The 19,389-nt window shown below is 43.5% G+C and overlaps 1 protein-coding gene across 6 annotated transcripts in view; it reads right to left on the reverse strand.

Moving 5' to 3' along the window:
- The window catches only part of PRDM16 (PR/SET domain 16), a 696,909-nt gene that overhangs the window by 12,366 nt on the left and 665,154 nt on the right, over positions 1–19,389 (reverse strand). For all 6 annotated transcript variants that reach the window (XM_088452606.1, XM_088452604.1, XM_088452603.1 and 3 more), the window contains 3 exons: positions 13,493–13,570; positions 8,360–8,529; positions 6,506–6,680 (listed from right to left, as the gene is read on the reverse strand). In XM_088452606.1, coding sequence (XP_088308732.1) covers positions 6,506–6,680; positions 8,360–8,529; positions 13,493–13,570 — 423 coding nt within the window. The remainder of the gene's footprint in view (positions 1–6,505; positions 6,681–8,359; positions 8,530–13,492; positions 13,571–19,389) is intronic.

Genomic DNA, 19,389 nt, shown 5'->3' on the forward strand with positions numbered 1-19,389 from the left:
ATTCGCACGCTGGCAATGTCCAGTGAGGGCGTGCCGATGGTACTGCTGCCTGTGCAGAGCTGGACAGAAGCCTAAACACACCTGTGTTTACAAACATATCTTACCTACCTAGTACAAGTGCACTGATTGGATGATGACAGTTTTCATACCAAACGTACAGATAGGGGAAGAACGCATCACAAGATGCGTACGAGGAGCGGAGGGGGTCCGTGTGCAAATTCAGTGTGGGCCCCCATTCCTCTCTGCGGTGCAGCAGACTCTGGCATTGTGCCAAGGCCTATTGTGCAAGGCCAGGTCTCCAGGAACATGGCACCCGCGCCATGTTGCCGGTGACTCATATACTGCGCATGTGCAAAGCTCCAAGGAAATGGCCACCGTACCACTCTAGAGAGGGTGAATATAATTATATGGGTGCCGGGTGTGCGGTGTGGGCCCCCGCCCTCTAGCTATTGCTGAACTACAAATCCCAGCATGCCTTGCAACAGTTTTAGCATGGCTAAATAGCAAATCTGACAGGGCATGCTGGAATGTGTAGTTCTACAACTGCCCACCCCTACATTAGTCCCATAGTTTCCATTCAGAGAAGATTATGAGGTAAAGACCTACTGCCTACACAAGTAACGGAGACACAGCTGTAACAATGTAACACAACCCCAACTCAGTGGTATAAACAAACAAGTGAAGTATATAAAAGTAAATGGATGACACAGGACACGTGCCCCATCCAACGAACATGTATTCTTACATGGCTGCAAACACAACAGAGAGTCTCCTTAATCTAAGAGCCTGGGAATAAGCTAAACAAAAACAGTTTTAGCATAGTGAGGGAAACCTCCTACACCTTAGACACTTCTGCATAAACAAAGTCTGGCTGGAGGTCCCAGCTGGGAGAGGGAGAGCCAGAGAGCGGTCACATCACTCTTACTGTGATTAATGCCATATCCTTCATGTAATATAGCAGCCACTTCATTCCAGCCTAATGATGGTCTGGACCAGTTACAGTCCCCAATTCACACACACAAACATTTTTATCCTTCACACTCTCTAAATCTCTTCCCCCTTCTCAATTAATGATGAATGCGGGGTTTAGAAGGTAGTTTTATTTTCAGTGCTCCCGTTTGTCCTAGCTGAGGTGGCGACTCTGTCATACATGCTGCCTGCAAACTGAAAGCTAGAGACAATTATTTACTTATATACTGGAGTGAGGGTGAGTGAACACTCATAGCAACAACTCGGAATCTAACTTGCACTACAACAACCAGTCTAATGCCGAGGGCTATAGGTTACTGCACATTTGCCCTTTGTTAGAAATACTCCTCGTTCAAAGTGGGTTCCTACCTCCAGATTACTCTTATGGATAAAACTACCAAAGCTACTAAACAGGAAAAGTGGATGTGTAACAGCCAATCAGATCCTAGATATTTTGTATACTATACTACACATATGAGATCTACAATCTGTTTGGTTGCTGATGGCAACACCCCAACCTTTCTCTTTTAGAAGCTTTAGTGAATCTGCCCCGTTGGTCTGTAAGTGATGTTTGGCGATTTGGCCGAATGTCTTCCTTCTGTGTCTTTCATAAATGTAGTTATAACATCTGGGAGAGTCGTTTGTTGTGTTATTCTGACAGTGCTATATCTCGGTAACAGCTTTGTGTCGTGTTGTTATGACTATAAACAACTCTGCCCAAGTATATGCTATATATGTAGTAAAAGTTGAAGGAGGGCATGTTGAAGTAAATAAATGAAAGTAATCTGAAGGTTGGCATGCCCTTTTATAACTGTTCAGTGTGTTTTAATGAACAGATATTCAATGTTGTGTTTTTCCAGCCTAGTAATCTCAGTACAACCGCTTGTAGCAGCAACTCACATCATATATATTTATAACATCAAATGTATGAGAACATTTACACATGGTAATAAAATCGTAGCCAATCAGCACAGAAGGGGACTATGACGTCAGGACTGCAGAGGTATTTTGTGATTGTTTTAAATTCAATAAAGAAGTTCTTAAACTTTGGAAAAGTTGACAGAGCAATAAACAGCAATATAAATTCCCAGCATGTGACATTTGTCGAACAGGCTCCAAATCCAGAAAGACCCCTGGAGTAATGGCATATTGCATTCATTTACATTGGAATATAGGTGTCTGGTATTTCGCTAATAGAAGCACTTTGTCCTTGCCGGTTTTCTATTGATTTGCTAAGGAATCCAAGGGTCTGATGACACTCTCTGAGTAATGGCTGGCAAGGGAGAAAGCGAGCTGTACTTTGCTAACCATCTCTCATAATGTAAGCCATACTATACAGAGGTTATTAAGTAACATAGCGCACCCATCTACTGTAACCCATAGCAATCGCTGACATTCTACTTCTCGTTATTCTAGTCCGGTTCATAAAATACCAAGCATACATCCGATTGGCCAGGTGGCTACCCGCTGCCACACAGCGTGCTTGTGCCCATCACAAATCTATTAAATAAATCACAATTCTTATTTTTTGTTTAATGTCTGCACAAACGAAGCAAGCCCAAAACAGAGTGCTAATACAAAGCATAATAAATAAGAACACGGGGGACCTGTGACGTGGGAATAGGGGATCTACCTATGGTTATTACTGAGCCCCAATTCTAATAGCAAGAGAATTTATAGCAACTTATTAGCATTTATACAGTGGCAACATTTTAAGGTCTATGGGCTCGATTCAGACCCGCTCGCTAGATGCGTTCGCACGCAGCCAAAGTATACAAATCCTGCGGCAAGGCACTAGCACACCCACTATGTCTTGACGTGCGATCGCGGTGTGTATTTAGACGCCCACCAGCCTGTCTTAAGACACCCACTTTCCCACGTCATCGCCGAGAAGTGTCTGCAATCATCGGTACCATCGAGTAACATCGGAAGCGAACGCAGCACTTGTGGTTCACCATACCCTATCGCAAGCACTGCGAGCGCTTCAGTTTCTAAAACAGCCAGGTGACGTGTACTATGACGCTGCATCTTAATTATGCACGCCTCTGAAACGGCGTTAAGATGCTCAGGCACGCCTGCGTTCCCACCACCATTCCCCCGTTTCCATCAACCACCATCCCCTGTCACCACCCACAAACGGCATGTCCTGTCACTCATTCTAGCGAGCTAGCTATGTGCAGCGAGCGGACGCTTCCCGATTGCATGGACTAGTTCGCGCACGTGCATTGCGATGCACAAGCAGATTGCAAACATCAGCAGGCTGCGTGCGAATGCAGCCTAGCGAGCGGGTCTGAATCTGGCCCTATGTACTAAGCCTTGGAGAGAGTGAAAGTGGACTGAGATAAAGTACTGACCAATCAGCTGTCACTTTACAGACTGTGGGCCTGATTCAGCAAGGTTCACGAGTGCAAAAACGCACACACCCGGCCGATTGTTGCCATCTGCGCATGCATCGCAGTGCGCGAACCAACCACTGCGATCGGAACTGCAGACCCATCGCAGAGTGACTGACAGCAAGTACCGTTTGGGGGTGGTGACGGTTTTGGAGAAACGCAGGCTTGCCAGTGCATTTCAGCGCCGTTACAGGGTCGTGCATAAATTAGCCGCAGCGTCGGCATACGCAGCATGAGCCCTAGCTGCGTACAGGAAGTTTAGCAATTTCCGGGTAAGGTCTGACCTGCCTTAATTGTGCGTGAGGCTCCGATGGCACTCGATGGTACCGATGTTTTCGCAGACTTGCAAGGTATTACGGATGTGAGTAAAGGGACGTGGGCGTCTTTATGTTGTGCTGCGGTAGAATTGTGATCGCAGACATTTGCATCATTTCGCAGCGGAACTGCGTATATGCGATAGCATGCGATCCTTGCTGAATCAGGCCCTGTGTTTGAAAAAATGACAGGAGCTGATTGGTTGGTACTTTATCTCCGTCCACTTTATCTCTCTTTAAGGCTTAGTACATAGACCCCCATAGTGAGGTGCAGTAACAGATATCTCTTAAAAGGACTGTGATCCTTTAAATCAATTTCAAAATGTCAAAGTGGGTGGGGCTTGTAAGGGGTGTGTGACTGGTTTGCCACATTACCATCCAATCACGAGCCTCTGTCACATCACGCCCTCCCTTCCACCCAATGTGCACAAGTAAATAAATATGAATGTACTATCATAACATTGTCACTGTTTTTATGATATCAGGATTTATTTTAAGCCTGTTGACGTGCAAAACGTATTCCCACAGAATCTATTCCTAGCAAACACTGTGTTGGGAAACAGCGTCATATGCTATTAAAGCAATAAATTCACCTATTTAAAGGCAAGCCAACAGTGGATCAAACAGAGAAGTAACTGGAACAGTCAAAGAGTCTACCTATTAGCGGCTGCACCGAAACATCTGCCATTGATTAATTGTGCAGAATTCTGCTGGGATTCAGCTGTACCACTTTGTAACGGATGGTAATTTTCAATTTATACGCACACAAAAGATTTGGTCCCTTTGCGCTCATGTATAGTATTTTAATCTGGAATTCATCATGCAATTTTTTTTTTTCTTTCTCGAGCGATATGTTTTCATCTAAAATGACTGAGTGCGCTCCAGCGACCCGCACCTCTCAACTTATTGCATAAACAAAATATCTTCATGGATTGGGTTTCCGTTACATCTTACGGCGTCATTTCAGAGGTTCTGTCATTACGGTTCATTCTTCCGCGTGTGACGCATTGCGGGGCACGAAACTCAAGACAGGAACATCTGTTAACCATTTCTCAACCAAGGAGTGTAAAAGAAAAGGCTCATTTTAGGGGTTAAGTAAAGCCGCAAAAAGTCTATGTTGCAAATATAAACGGACCCAGCCAATCAGCTCCCAACTGTCAAGTGTTAGAAAAGTGACAGTTGGGAGCTGATTGGCTGGAGCACCATTTATCATACACTCGTTTTGGTGATAAAACTCGTGAGTAAATCGGGGCCTAAATCTGTAATGGATTTCTTTATACACTGTACAGGAGCTCCTGCTATCTTCCCTAGGCCTATGGCTGGTCCTCACTGCCCCGCATCATTCTGACAACGACGTTGGCCCCTTTCAACAAATTTGCCAGAAAAGCAATTACGCTACTACATTTAAACCCAATGATGCCCACAGATGGTCCACTGACGAGGGCAGGAGCTGCAAGCAGGGGCATGAGAGAAGAGTGGGGGTGGTTTTAAAGTAAATGAACCTAGCAAAGAAGCGTAACCACACCCCCAAGATGGCGCAGCTACACCCAGAGGCGTCACCAGGTCTGATGACACCGGGTGCGCAATCTGACTATCCCTGCGCGGGGGAGGCGCATCAGCTTCTGAAAAGGGGTGTGGTCTAAAAAAGGGGTGTGGTCTCACAGGGGATCCCGATTACTTCACTCTGGGGGCAAATCAGCATCGCTGGAGATGCTGGGCTGTCCCCCGAGGCTGGGCTGCCAGCACGGTCAGTTCCTCTATAGCAGGGGTGGGGAACCTTTTTTCTGCCGAAGGATATTTTGATATACAGTATATGAAACATTATTCATGGGCCCGGTGCAGGCCACGCCCCCTCCGCGTGATGTCACATGGGAGCATGGCCACAATCCCCGGTGATTACAGCAATGCACGGAGCATCCTGTGGATACTCCGGGGAGCTTCTGCAAAAGTTTCTCTCTCAGTACCTGGGCTCAACCGATGTCATGCTGGTAATGACTGCAAGCACTAGATACAGTCTTCTAGAGTATGTATATAGCAAGCCATTACAAATAATGTGTAGGCTATTTTTGCATAATAGACCCTTAGAGGTATATTTACTAAAATGTAGGTTTTTAAAAGTGGAGTTGTTGCCCATAGCAACCAATCAGATTCTACCTATTATCTTCTAGAAGGTGCTAGATAAATGATACGTAGAATCTGATTGGTTGCTATAGGCAACATCTCCACTTTTTAAAACCCGCACTTTAGTAAATATACCCCTTTTGGGCTGTTTGTTTGCACATTAAACCCCTAAAAAGGAAAATGCCAGCAAAGTTCCAAATTCTGAACTCTATTAATGGAAAACCATTAATGTAAATGACAACAACAGTCTTTGATCTTCAATTTAGGAAGATCACAACGTTTCCGTGAAGAATAATACTTTTTTTTTTTTTTAGGAATAGCTAATTCCCATTATTTGATTTATAGTTTGCACCTGGTGGTCTCCAGTTCCAGACTAAGGAAGCGTTGCGTAGAACTGGCAGCATATTTCAGTGCAGCTGGCTCGGAGCAGCGGGGTCCGCTTTCATTTAACTTATCATCAGCGAACATCACATTTCATACTGAAGTGCATATTGCCTGATTTAACACAATGATCCAGCCACCCCCCGTACGAGATACAGTGATATAATACAGTTCTCATAGTGTCTCATTATTTATTCACGGTTTCACCGTGCCAAAATATTTTTGAATCACTGAGGAAATGAAGTAATGCTGGGAACCAAGGCAGCATCTCATCTCATAACAGATTACATTTTTACAGGGACCAAAAATTTTTATTTTTTTTATTACCTTTTTTCTGCTAAACTTGAAGTTTGATTCAACTCGCTATTTGCAATAAAGTTTCGGATTTCCGAGAAATAGGAATCTTCTTTCTCGTCTAAAAGTGCATGGTTTTCTGATTCCGAGTTAGGGGACGAAACACTAGTTCCATGGTGATTTCCAATTACTCCTGAGTGCTGACTCACTGACAGAAGACAGAGAGATCGGAACAAGTTAGGGAGAGGGGTCAAATAACGGAGCAGTCTTTATGAAGAACAGTGAGAATGTATTTAACATTTTGCTATCATATGTCACTAAGAATCAGCAAAAGTTGCCTGTAAATCCTGTACTTCAAGTTTAATGACACTTATATATTGTTTGCCCACTTTTCCTGCACATGTTGTTTTATAATCTTCATGCTCACTATTACTACCAGAAAAGTATATTATAGATTATGGAGGTATCTCAAGCAAAGCTTGTAAAATTTGTCCTAGCCTTCTGATCATACACAGGACTGCTGGTTACAGAGTATCCGGATGGAAGATCGACAATGTCAAGATCGACAGGCAATAGGTCGACACCAGATGGTCGACAGGATTACAAGGTCAACACACAAATGGTTGACACATTTATTTTCAACATTTAAAGTTAGAGTTATACACTTGGGGGTAAGTTAGGGTTAGGCTTCCGGAGGGGATGGTTAGGAACTAGGGGGCAGTTAGGGTTACGTTTTTAGGCACTTGGGGGAGGGTTAGGCACTTGGGGGAGGGTTAAGCACCAGGGGGAGAGTTAAGGTTAGGAACTAGTGGGACGGTTGAAGATCCTGTGGGATAGTCCTTATTTTAGGTCAATCCAGGATTATTGTGCCTTCTCAGGCATGAAGCAGACAGCTATGTATGGCATTTTACCTTTGGACAGTGAGGTGGGAATTTGCCTGCTCTTGGGCAAAGCTGCTAGTCATTCCGCTAATTGTCCATTAGGGATCGGTAGGATTTACCGTTGGCCGCACAGCCGGTGGTTCAAATCCCGACAGCGGAAGCCCGGCAGAGGTGAAGATCCCGATTGCTAATTAGGTAAGTACCGCTAACCTAATTCCCTACCCTAACCCTCCTTTAGGGGTGCCTAACCCTAACCTCCCCCCCAAGTGCCTAACCATAACCCCCCTCTAAGTGCCTAACCCTAACCCCCCTCTAAGTGCCTAACCCTAACCCCCCCTCTAAGTGCCTAAATCTAACCCCCCCATTCCCCACAGCCTAAACATAAGGCTCCTGGGGGGTTGCCTAACCCTCCCAGGGGGCTGCCTAACCCTAAGTCTCCCCCGAGAGCCCCTAACCTAGCACAACCCCCCCCTCACGTGGCTGTCTGCACCCGGATTCCCTCCGATCGGTATGCCGGGCATCGGGCTCCCAGTGTTGGTAAAATGACAGGCATCTAAATTCCTGACGCCTGTCATTAGACCCTTGCCGGGGTTAGACAGTCAGGATGCCGACATTCTGCATTTAGGCAGTCGGCATCCCGACTGCATACCGTCCATTACACCCTAGAGATGAGCAGGACGATTAGTGAAGCAGGACTATTGCGATAGACAAGTGTGCACTCAGACAGCGGGTTAATGCCTGGGGGCACATCACAATGAAATATATCCCCCCTGAGACTGCCTAGGTGAAATAATTGGTGGTGTAAAGTTATGCAGATAGGTCCGATGGTCTCCAGCACCAAGCGCTGCCTGGGACACAGGTAGACAAAGCCACGTAGCCAAAGTTACACAAACCCAACACTGAGAAACAAGAGTTTTATTTTGTGTACTGCCATGTGTCTCTTTTCTATATAATTACTATCTTATGTGTTGTGTTTGTGCAGTTTTGTCATAGTCTGTCACTTTACCTGGAACATTTTCATGTTCATGTTTTTTAAGGTGTCGGTCCAGGTTGGTCTGCTGCCCGAAGCATCTATTACACAAGTGACATTTGAACGGTTTCTCTTTGTTGTGTATGTTCCGTACATGCCGCTGAAGGTTGGAGGAGATGCTGAAAGATCGGTCACAATATTTACATCTGTAAAGGAAAAAAAAAAACAATGAAAATCTGACTAAAAGAGGGGAAAAAAAAATGTGAATTAATCTACATTTATAAATCTTTTTATTTTTTTTATTCTAAGCGTTTCCTGTGTCCAACACTTACTAATACATTGAAAAATATAATGTGCTAGGACATGGGTGGGGAAACTTTTTTCTGCCGAGAGCCACTTTGATATATATAATATTATTTGCGGTGCCCGGTGCAGGCCACTCCCCCTCTGTGTGATGTCACACAGGGGCAGGGCCACAATCGCTGGTGATTACAGCAATGCCCGGAGCATCCTGAGGATGCTCCGGGGAGCTGTAAGGGCAGCGGTGTGACCATCTGAAGCGTCCTAAGGACGCTGTAGGCGGCACTGCTGCATAGATTCTGGCTGAAGGTAGCCATTATAGGCACCCTGCTAGCCAAATGAGGCTAGCATAAAAAAGCTCTGAGGGCCAGACCAAATGATTCCAGGGGACTTATACGGCCCCCGGGCCTGAGGTTCCCAATCCCTGTGCTAGGAAGTCGGACCGGGGCTTAGTACTGGGTGGATGTCAAGTGTGTGGGGGCATAGCCACAACCCATTTCAAGTACCAGGGCTTTCTTTACCTAGAGGAAGGGGTGTGGCTGCATCCCCCACAGGGAAGCCTGGGCCCGATACACTGGCAATGTATATATATATATATATTGTAGTTGTCTACTTGGAAAAATAGGTACTGACCACTCAGCTAGTGTTCTATTTTATTCCTCCAAATAAATGCCCAAATATGCCCCTTTGCATCCATTATTTGGCCTCTCATTCCCCTCTTGATTGAACCATGTGACTTGGCAAGCCAGTAAGAGTGAAGCGTTGATGGAGGGCAGCGGGAGCAGACTCAAGCCGAGCAGTGAACCTCACATCTGCCGCCTCGTACTCCCCAGTGGTGAAACATGGCACTTTTTTTTGGCCAGAGAAACGTAAGAATAACCCCTAGACTGTAACATAAATAGAATGAAAGCAGAGTAACAAATGAAAACATTTCTGGCCAGGTTACGCTGCCAACAATATTATGTTTTCTTAAATGAAGCAGGAGTGAATGGCACTCAGTACCCCACACTGAGATCACGCTTATTACACCACCAATGTCTAAGGATAATGATTAATTCCTGTCAGTTATTTAAATCATTCCGCTCGCTTATTCCCATCCAGTGTTTTCTTTGCATTAATAGTGAGAAAGGCAATAGGTGCTGACAGGCGTCCGCTAACAGCGCAGATTAAAATCATCTTGTGGACAAATTGATCCTGGTTGGCGGTGACATTTTATACTTACTACTCAACGTCGTGACAGCTTATGGTGCCGATATGCCACCTAATGAGTTTAAAACTACACAGTGTCCCAATAAAGCATCTAAGCGCGCAGTGTGATCGTTACCGGTCAGCAAATCGCAGCCAATCAGACAATCGCTTTCATTGATCTAATGCTGGTTATACATCAGCAATCAAAAAAACCCGAATCACTGATTCTGCGTTTTTTCCCCCAATTTAGCGATTCTCCAATCCACTAATATGCGCCCATACATAGCCGATATTTTACAGTGATTTGCAAATCTTTTTCATACATAGATCGGACCTGCGAATCGTGAAAGTGTCCATGCATCATCTTAAGGGTTGGGTACAGAATGGCCGACACCTAGAGGTAAGTATCTAGCCCTAAACCTAAATCTAAGCCTCCCTCCCCACAGCCTAAACCTAACCCTCTGACCCATAGCCTAAACCTAACACTCCTCCATGTACCCTAAACCTATCCCAGCCTAACCCGGACCCTTCACCTAGTTCAGGGGTGGGGAACCTTTTTTCTGCAGAGGGCCATTTTGATATATATAATATTATTTGCAAGCCCATTGCAGGCCACGCCCCCTCCGTGTGATGTCACACGGGGGCGGGGTCACAATCACCAGTGATTACAGCAATACCCGGAGCATCCTGAGGATACTCTGGGGAGCTGTAAGGGTAGCGTTGTGATCATCTGAAGTGTCCTAAGGGCGCTCCAGGCAGCACTGCTGCATAGATTCTGGTTGCAGGGTGCCAGTCTAGGCATCCTGCTAGCCAGATGAGGCTAGCAGAAAAAAGCTCTGAGGGACAGATCAAATGATCCTGGGGGCCTTAGGTTCCCCATCCCTGACCTAGTGCCTAACCCTAACCCTCCCCCTAACCAATACTTAACCTCCGGGATCTCAGCGGTGGATGCTGGCGCTGGGTTTCTGACTGCTGTCGGGATTCCGGCGCCAGCAATCTTAGCGCTGGCATTTCTACCGCCAGGATTATAACATCATCTTCATCTCAAAGGGTCGTCCTATTACTAGTCACATGTAAAGAAAATTGTTCTACCGGGAAAAACGGTCTATACACTGGCAATCTACAGCAATACACTGGCAATCTACAGCACCGACTGGTTTGTGAGAGCCAACATGTTGGACATCTGATTCACCAATTCCGATAATTTTTGGGTCGAAATGGGCGCTCGGTGAATCCCATACATTGCAGATTTTGTTACAAAGTCATCTGCAAAAGACATAATTGGCCCAATTGATTGCTGATGTATGGGCCCCTTAACTTGCACCACACTGATCAAAGCTAACATCAGATTGGTAGGTATATTGGGTATTTAAACCATTTGCATCATGTTACTAAATAAGCCTTTAAGAAGGGTTTTACAAATGGGTGGGAATGCAATGGAGTGAGAATTGCAGCCTGGTGCTTGTTGTGGAACCACTGGTGACTCTAAAGTGAGACTACCCCAGAAAGCTACACCGAGTCCTGCCAGGCAACCTGAGGCAGCAAGTTTTTTTGGGGCAACAAAACGAATAGAACTAATTTTAAAAATGCCAATTTCTTTCAGGATAAGTATCGATTAGCATTATATACCTTGTTGGTAGATCTAATAATGCTTATAATGTACAATATTTGCATTATTTAGTGCTCAACCCAAATATAGAGGTTTATGGGAGTTTGTATAAGAGATGATATGTGTTTGTACAAGGGGCACCATTTCAGTAGACAACCATATACATGCAGCAGACATCTAGATACAGCCCTAATTGAAGCTAAAAAAGCACTGAATATATATTGCTCACTGCATTCTGTCATATTTCCATGACAGTCCATCCCACCGCAGGAATGTGTGAATTTTTTATTATTTAAAGGTCTTTTTCTTTTTTTAAGAAGATATTTCACTTTTTTTTTTACTTAAGTGAGTGCCAAATTTTAGTGAATCTACCATCATAAGTGAGTGCTGATGTTCCAAAAGCCAAATTAGGAACAAACTTGATAATTCCAACATACACAAGGTTTACAATAACTGCCAACTACGGTTTTTAACGTTTCCCATTAGTCACCACACATCTCTGTTTTGTATCCCATATTTTTACTTCATTTTGTGCGTTCCCAATTGAGCGTTCTGATCTGGCAGGCGTGCGCGCAAAATTACTGGGACAAAATTATTTTTTTTTTTTCTTAAATTCATTCCAAGCAAATCACTGACCAGATTTTCACAATATACAACAGACTTTCACAGAGCAAAACTTTCAAAACAATTACACTGACAGTCACAGTTGTCAGAGGGCAAAAGAAAATCAATGACAATTAAATTGTTCTATAAACATCAGATCCCACAACGGGAGAGGGGGCTATTACAACCAGACGCATGTCCACGGATGAAGCCTTACACAAAACACATATATTACTTTTCTGGTACATGCCCAGGGAAAATAAATCACTTCTATGGATGTCTTTCCTTGGGAATATCACAAGAGGTGATCAGCTGTGCATAGTGGTGTCGGCTGTAATTTTGTGGACTGGACCAATGTTAACGAGATGGCACTGGGACCCAGTGACATCCCCGAGGCAGGACACCTCGATAACAGGCAGCACAATTAAAATATAACATGTAGAATTGTAAACTTTCATCTGCAGCTTGTAATAGGAATGGAGAACCCTACAATGTGGAAGTGAAGTCCTGCCCACTTTTACTACGTTACAGCATCAATTATAACTACACCTTTTATGCAGAGTTTTTTTAAACTCTGATATATGACTCACAAGTATGTTAGGTGGTATTTATCTTAGTCATACTTCCCAACTTTTCAAATTGGGCAATTGAACAAGAAGTAGGCGTGGTCACTCATCACAGGGGTGTAACAGCGCTTACAATAGGCTGGACTGTCCCTTCGTGTTTTCTCCTATGCCTAAAATACCTAGTGGACAGCGCCGGTTCAACACTGCTCTGTTTAGGGATACACCTGACTACCTTCTGACTCAGGTGTGACAAAGCTTTCCTGCTTGGCACAGAGCCCACAAATTAGGAGAGTATTGAGGATGGTTGTGGGACTTATTGGCAGATCTAATGAAAGCTAAAATTATATTATTCGTTTTTTGTTTATTTGTCCATATTTCCCACAATATAATGCAAACCCAGGACAAAATACATACATCTGCCCAAACTCCACCTCATATTCAACCAAACCATATTCTGATCTGCGCAAACTCCACGTCAGATCCAGCCAAACCGCACCCATACATCTGCCCAAACTCCACCTCATATCCAACCAAACCATATTCTGATCTGCCCAAACTCCACATCAGAGCCAGCCAAAACGCACCCATACATCTGCCCAAACTCCATCTCATATCCAACCAAATCACATCCTCATCTCACCAAATTCCACCTCATATCCAACCAAACCATATTCTGATCTGCCCAAACTCCCCCTCAGATCCAGCCAAACTGCACCTATACATCAGTCCAAACTCCACCTCAGATTAAGTCTAAACACACCCTGACCTACCCAAATCCACCTCAGATCTAGTCACACCGCACCCATACATCTGCCCAAACTTCAGATAGCAAAATGTGTATATGTTGAAGCATTGATGTCTGGCATCTGTGTTACTTTCCTTCCAACAGTCAGGGACTCCTACCTGTATGGTTGCTCTCCTGTGTGGGTCCTGAGATGTCTGGTCAGATTTGCTGATCGTGGAAAGATTTTACCACAGTACCTAATCATAAGGCAGAAAACAATTAACACCAAGCTGGAGTAAGACTATTAGGAAGTGCAACTCAGATACAATTTAGCAATTTACTAACATTACTAATAGTGTAATACAATGTCAATCAAGAGTATGGCAAATAAGTGCAAATAAAGGTCTTTTATTTCTTCAATTGGAAAACAGAGATTATCGTCACTGCATAAAAGTCACTTCATATCAGATACAGTAAAACATGTATATCGCTATTTCTAAAAAGATGATCTATGGAAATGAGCAGTCATATAATTCTGACGGGAAAACCTGCTCTGTTCATGCAGTTATAAGGCCTCTGTAATGTGCGGGCATAAATTACATTATTACAGTGGCTCTATACTTTTGCAAACTCATGCAGAGTTGACTCATTTTGCATAAAAAATGCAGGTGGCAAGTGTTTGTAAGCTAGATTTACACTAAGATAAAACACTAGTATGTGCACCTGGTTTACACCACCAGAAAACACTAGTATGTGCACCTGGTTTACACCAAGAGAAAACACTAGTATGTGCACCTGGTTTACACCATCAGAAAACACTAGTATGTGCACCTGGTTTACACCACCAGAAAACACTAGTATGTGCACCTGGTTTACACCACCAGAAAACACTAGTATGTGCACCTGGTTTACACCACAATAAAACACTAGTATGTGCACCTGGTTTACATCATGAGAAAACACTAGTATGTGCACCGGGTTTACACCAAGAGAAAACATAAGTATGTGCACCTGGTTTACACCACGAGAAAACACTAGTATGTGCACCTGGTTAACATCATGAGAAAACACTAGTATGTGCACCTGGTTTACACCACGAGAAAACATTAGTATGTGCATCTGGTTTACACCACGAGAAAACACTAGTATGTGCACCTGGTTTACACCACGAGAAAACACTAGTATGTGCACCTGGATTACACCACGAGAAAACACTAGTATGTGCACCTGGTTTACACCACGAGAAAACACTAGTATGTGCACCTGATTTACACCAAGAGAAAACACTAGTATGTGCACCTGGTTTACACCACGAGAAAACACTAGTATGTGCACCTGGTTTACACCACGAGAAAACACTAGTATGTGCACCTGATTTACACCAAGAGAAAACACTAGTATGTGCACCTGGTTTACACCACCAGAAAACACTAGTTGGTGCACCTGGCTTATACCACAATAAAACACTAGTATGTGCACCTGGTTTATACCACCAGAAAACACTAGTATGTGCACCTGGTTTACACCAAGAGAAAACACTAGTATGTGCACCTGGTTTACACCATCAGAAAACACTAGTATGTGCACCTGGTTTACACCACCAGAAAACACTAGTATGTGCACCTGGTTTACACCACGAGAAAACACTAGTATGTGCACCTGATTTACACCAAGAGAAAACACTAGTATGTGCACCTGGTTTACACCACCAGAAAACACTAGTTGGTGCACCTGGCTTATACCACGAGAAAACATTAGTATGTGCATCTGGTTTACACCACGAGAAAACACTAGTATGTGCACCTGGTTTACACCAAGAGAAAACACTAGTATGTGCACCTGGTTTACACCATCAGAAAACACTAGTATGTGCACCTGGTTTACACCACCAGAAAACACTAGTATGTGCACCTGGTTTACACCACCAGAAAACACTAGTATGTGCACCTGGTTTACACCACAATAAAACACTAGTATGTGCACCTGGTTTACATCATGAGAAAACACTAGTATGTGCACCGGGTTTACACCAAGAGAAAACATAAGTATGTGCACCTGGTTTACACCACGAGAAAACACTAGTATGTGCACCTGGTTAACATCATGAGAAAACACTAGTATGTGCACCTGGTTTACACCACGAGAAAACATTAGTATGTGCATCTGGTTTACACCACGAGAAAACACTAGTATGTGCACCTGGTTTACACCACGAGAAAACACTAGTATGTGCACCTGGATTACACCACGAGAAAACACTAGTATGTGCACCTGGTTTACACCACGAGAAAACACTAGTATGTGCACCTGATTTACACCAAGAGAAAACACTAGTATGTGCACCTGGTTTACACCACGAGAAAACACTAGTATGTGCACCTGGTTTACACCACGAGAAAACACTAGTATGTGCACCTGATTTACACCAAGAGAAAACACTAGTATGTGCACCTGGTTTACACCACCAGAAAACACTAGTTGGTGCACCTGGCTTATACCACAATAAAACACTAGTATGTGCACCTGGTTTATACCACCAGAAAACACTAGTTGGTGCACCTGGTTTACACCACAATAAAACACTAGTATGTGCACCTGGTTTACACCACGAGAAAACACTAGTATATACACCTCTTTTATACCATCAGAAAGCACTAGTATGTGCACCTGTTTTACACCACGAGAAAACACTAGTATATACACCTCTTTTATACCATCAGAAAGCACTAGTATGTGCACCTGTTTTACACCACATGAAAAAACACTATTATACAGATGTGTCCTTACTGCTGCAGTCGCGCTAAATGCCCCACTAGATCACATGACCGTGCATTATTTCCCAACAACCGCCCACCTCATGCCTGGTCTACTTCCTACTGTAATCTGAACCTCATCACAAAGCTACAGATGTATCACTCCACAAGTGTAAACAATAACATCTCTCACAGAAACATTGCTCACAGCAGCACATCATTGTCTCACTGACATACACTGACAGAAACATATCAAGAAATGTCCAATTTACTTCATAAATCAATGGACCAGATATTAGTCCTCACCAAAAAACTTGAACAGGAATTACCTGAGCAGTCACAATCTAGCACAGCACAGTGAGCAGACATGCCAGCCCTGACCCTGAAGCAGCATTAAGCACTTCCTGCCACTGCACAACACATGCTTTCTTTTCAAAATGAACCACTCTTACAGTGACAGTAGTTACACTGTTATCCAGTTAAATGTTTATTTATTAAAAATAATTCAAATTACATAGCCTATTCTGAACTATTTTCTCCTTCTATTCTGTATCTGTTTCAGTCACATCTTTCTGCACTTTGAACTATTTTGACACAACAGGGACCATTTTATAAGATACATACACCACTCTTGGGTGTATGGTTGCTCTTTGATATACAGATGTGTCCTGCTACATCATTGCTGCTTATGCAGCAAATTGCGCCATGCATGGCGCGAGGCGTGCGCCCGCGAGTGGATGTTCAGAACCTCATCACAAAGCCACAGCTGTATCACTCCACAAGTGAAAACATTAACATCTCTCACAGAGATACTGCTCACAGAGTAGCAACAAATAACTGCCTCACTGACAGTAATTCACATTACTGCCACACTGAAAGAAACACATTTTTCAGATAGAAACATTTCCAAAAATGGCAAAATTACTACAAAGGACCTGACAACAGTGGAGTAACTAGGTTATTTGGAGCCCAGGGCAAATTTGAAAAGGGAGCCCCCCCCCCACACCACCCCGATATGTAGGCGCGCGCGGGAAACAATGGGCGTGGTCACTTAAAAATGGGGTGTGTCAACATAACACACCCCTTTATTTTCACGCTGAACATTCCTATCCATATGCACCTTAACCCCAGTAGTACCCCTTATACAGTACCCCCAGTATGCAGTTTTGGTCCCTCTTATGCAGGCCCATAGTAGTGCCCCTTATACAGTATCCCCAGTAGTGGTCCCCCTTATACAACCCCCAATTAGTTCCCCTTACTCAGTGCCCCCAGTGGTGGTCCCCCCAAATGCAGTGCCCTATGTAGTGCCCTATGTAGTGCCCCCAGTAGCAGTCCCCACAAGGGATACTTGAAGAAGTCCAGGATACGGATGAAACGCGTTGGCGGTGGCTCTTATTCTCTTCCCATTTCATGAACTTGCCGTTTTTATCAGATAAGAAACGATTTTTTATCCATATTTATACTGATAAATTCACAGCTATATTTTGCTATATATACATAATTTTATCCATGGTTTTATGTGTTTTACGTCTTTTATCCTTCATGTAGGAGGATATTATTGTTGTGTCTGATTAAAAATAATTTATGCCTTTTAAAAAATTATTTTTTCTCACTTTTATTAAGTCACATTTTACTTTATGTATTATTGTCACTAATTACCTATGGATTCCCAATAGGATCTTTTTGCATTGGCACTTTAGTTGTACTGATTGTTTCTAAAGATCACACACTAACAAGTATAATATATATTGGATGATGATGGTAGTTTAAATACTGCCACCCTTGTATTAGCACTGTATTGCACAAAATCACAGGTTTGGTATTAGTTTTATTTATTTATTTTTCGATAAGTTATATAAGCACAATAGGCGCTCCATGCCAGCTCTGGTATTTTTTGATTGTTTGTATATGTAACAGACCACCACTGTTACATCTTTCTGCTGGTTGAGCTGACACCCATATGTTATTGGGGGGTGCATGATAACGGTCTCACAAAAAACCCTTTAGTGTGAGATAAAGGACACACATTTGAGACAATATTATATATAGGGACTCATACACAATTGGCGCTGCAGTCTTCTGTTATATATATATGCGCAGCAGCTGTTGGATGTAAATGAGGCAGAACCGGACACTATCATTATGCCCAGCCCCCTTGCGGGAACAAAATTACGTGATTGTAATGGAATCATATCATACTGTCCCGTACCCTCCTTATTGACCAGCGGATTGTTGCATTTTGACGTTATTTTGCCTAATAACATGGTGCCTGCTCCCGGTGACATTGTGATAAAAGATAAATCACATGTCAGAGGGGGTTTCTGGATACTCAGAAACCCCCACCTTCGTACGCCACTGCGTGTTTACTGGTTGTTGTTTTTTTTAAGTCTGTTCTTGTTCATTTTATTGCATTACTATTATGTGACTACCGTGGCAACCATAGTCACGTGGCACATGATATAGTAAGCGTAGAGGCTTTGAAACATCCTTCTAAGCCATGTTTACTCTGACTGTGCCTGGAAGCCATACTTGTGTTCCCTCCAGGCAGACTGTGAAAGGAAATTATATGTTGGTAGGGAATGTAGTTAACAAGCCTACAGCCCGGCGCCGGAATGCCACTACCAGGCCAGAAGACCGGCGCCGGAATACCGACAGTACTGGACATCTGGACGCCGGAATCCCGACAGCTGGGATACCGAACGCAAGTATAACAGGGCTTGTTAGGACTTAGCTGTGTGGATGAGGGTTAATTTTAGGCATCACAGGGGGAGGGGGAGTATTTTCAGAGTTAGGTGTAGGCTAGGGAAATGATAATCCGCAATTTGCTCCTAAATGCCAGAAAACAGATGAAAATGGTCGTCAGAAAAGATTGTTAAATGTTTGATCTAAACTATTTATTCAAACAACAGTTTTTGTCCATTTTCCAACATTTGGGAGCAAATTGCTGATTGTCATTTGCTGTCATCCCTTACCAGATTTTCATTCCAATTTCCAACCAATCAACTAGTTGGCTGGTTGGACAGATAATCTTTAGAAGTGTGGCCAGCTATAGGGTTGGGGAGAGAAGGGGGCGCGGTTATCATACTTACCGTACCCTTGTTGGGATCCTGAGCATCGGGAATGCCGATGTCGGTATATTGACAGCAGGCATCCCGAGCGCCAGGATTTCATACTGATTCCGTTGGTAGATAGCTAAGAAAAGGTACTTATCTATTTTGAAAAAAACCTCTTCCTTACGATTGCTGCTTATAGTTAATAATTAAAAAATTGAAAAACCATAATAATAATAATAATATTGATAACAATAGAGCATATGTTCCCTT

The sequence above is a fragment of the Taudactylus pleione genome, unplaced genomic scaffold, assembly GCF_031769625.1.
Source record: "Taudactylus pleione unplaced genomic scaffold, aTauple2 ptg000554l, whole genome shotgun sequence".
NCBI classification, from domain to species: Eukaryota; Metazoa; Chordata; class Amphibia; order Anura; family Myobatrachidae; genus Taudactylus; species Taudactylus pleione.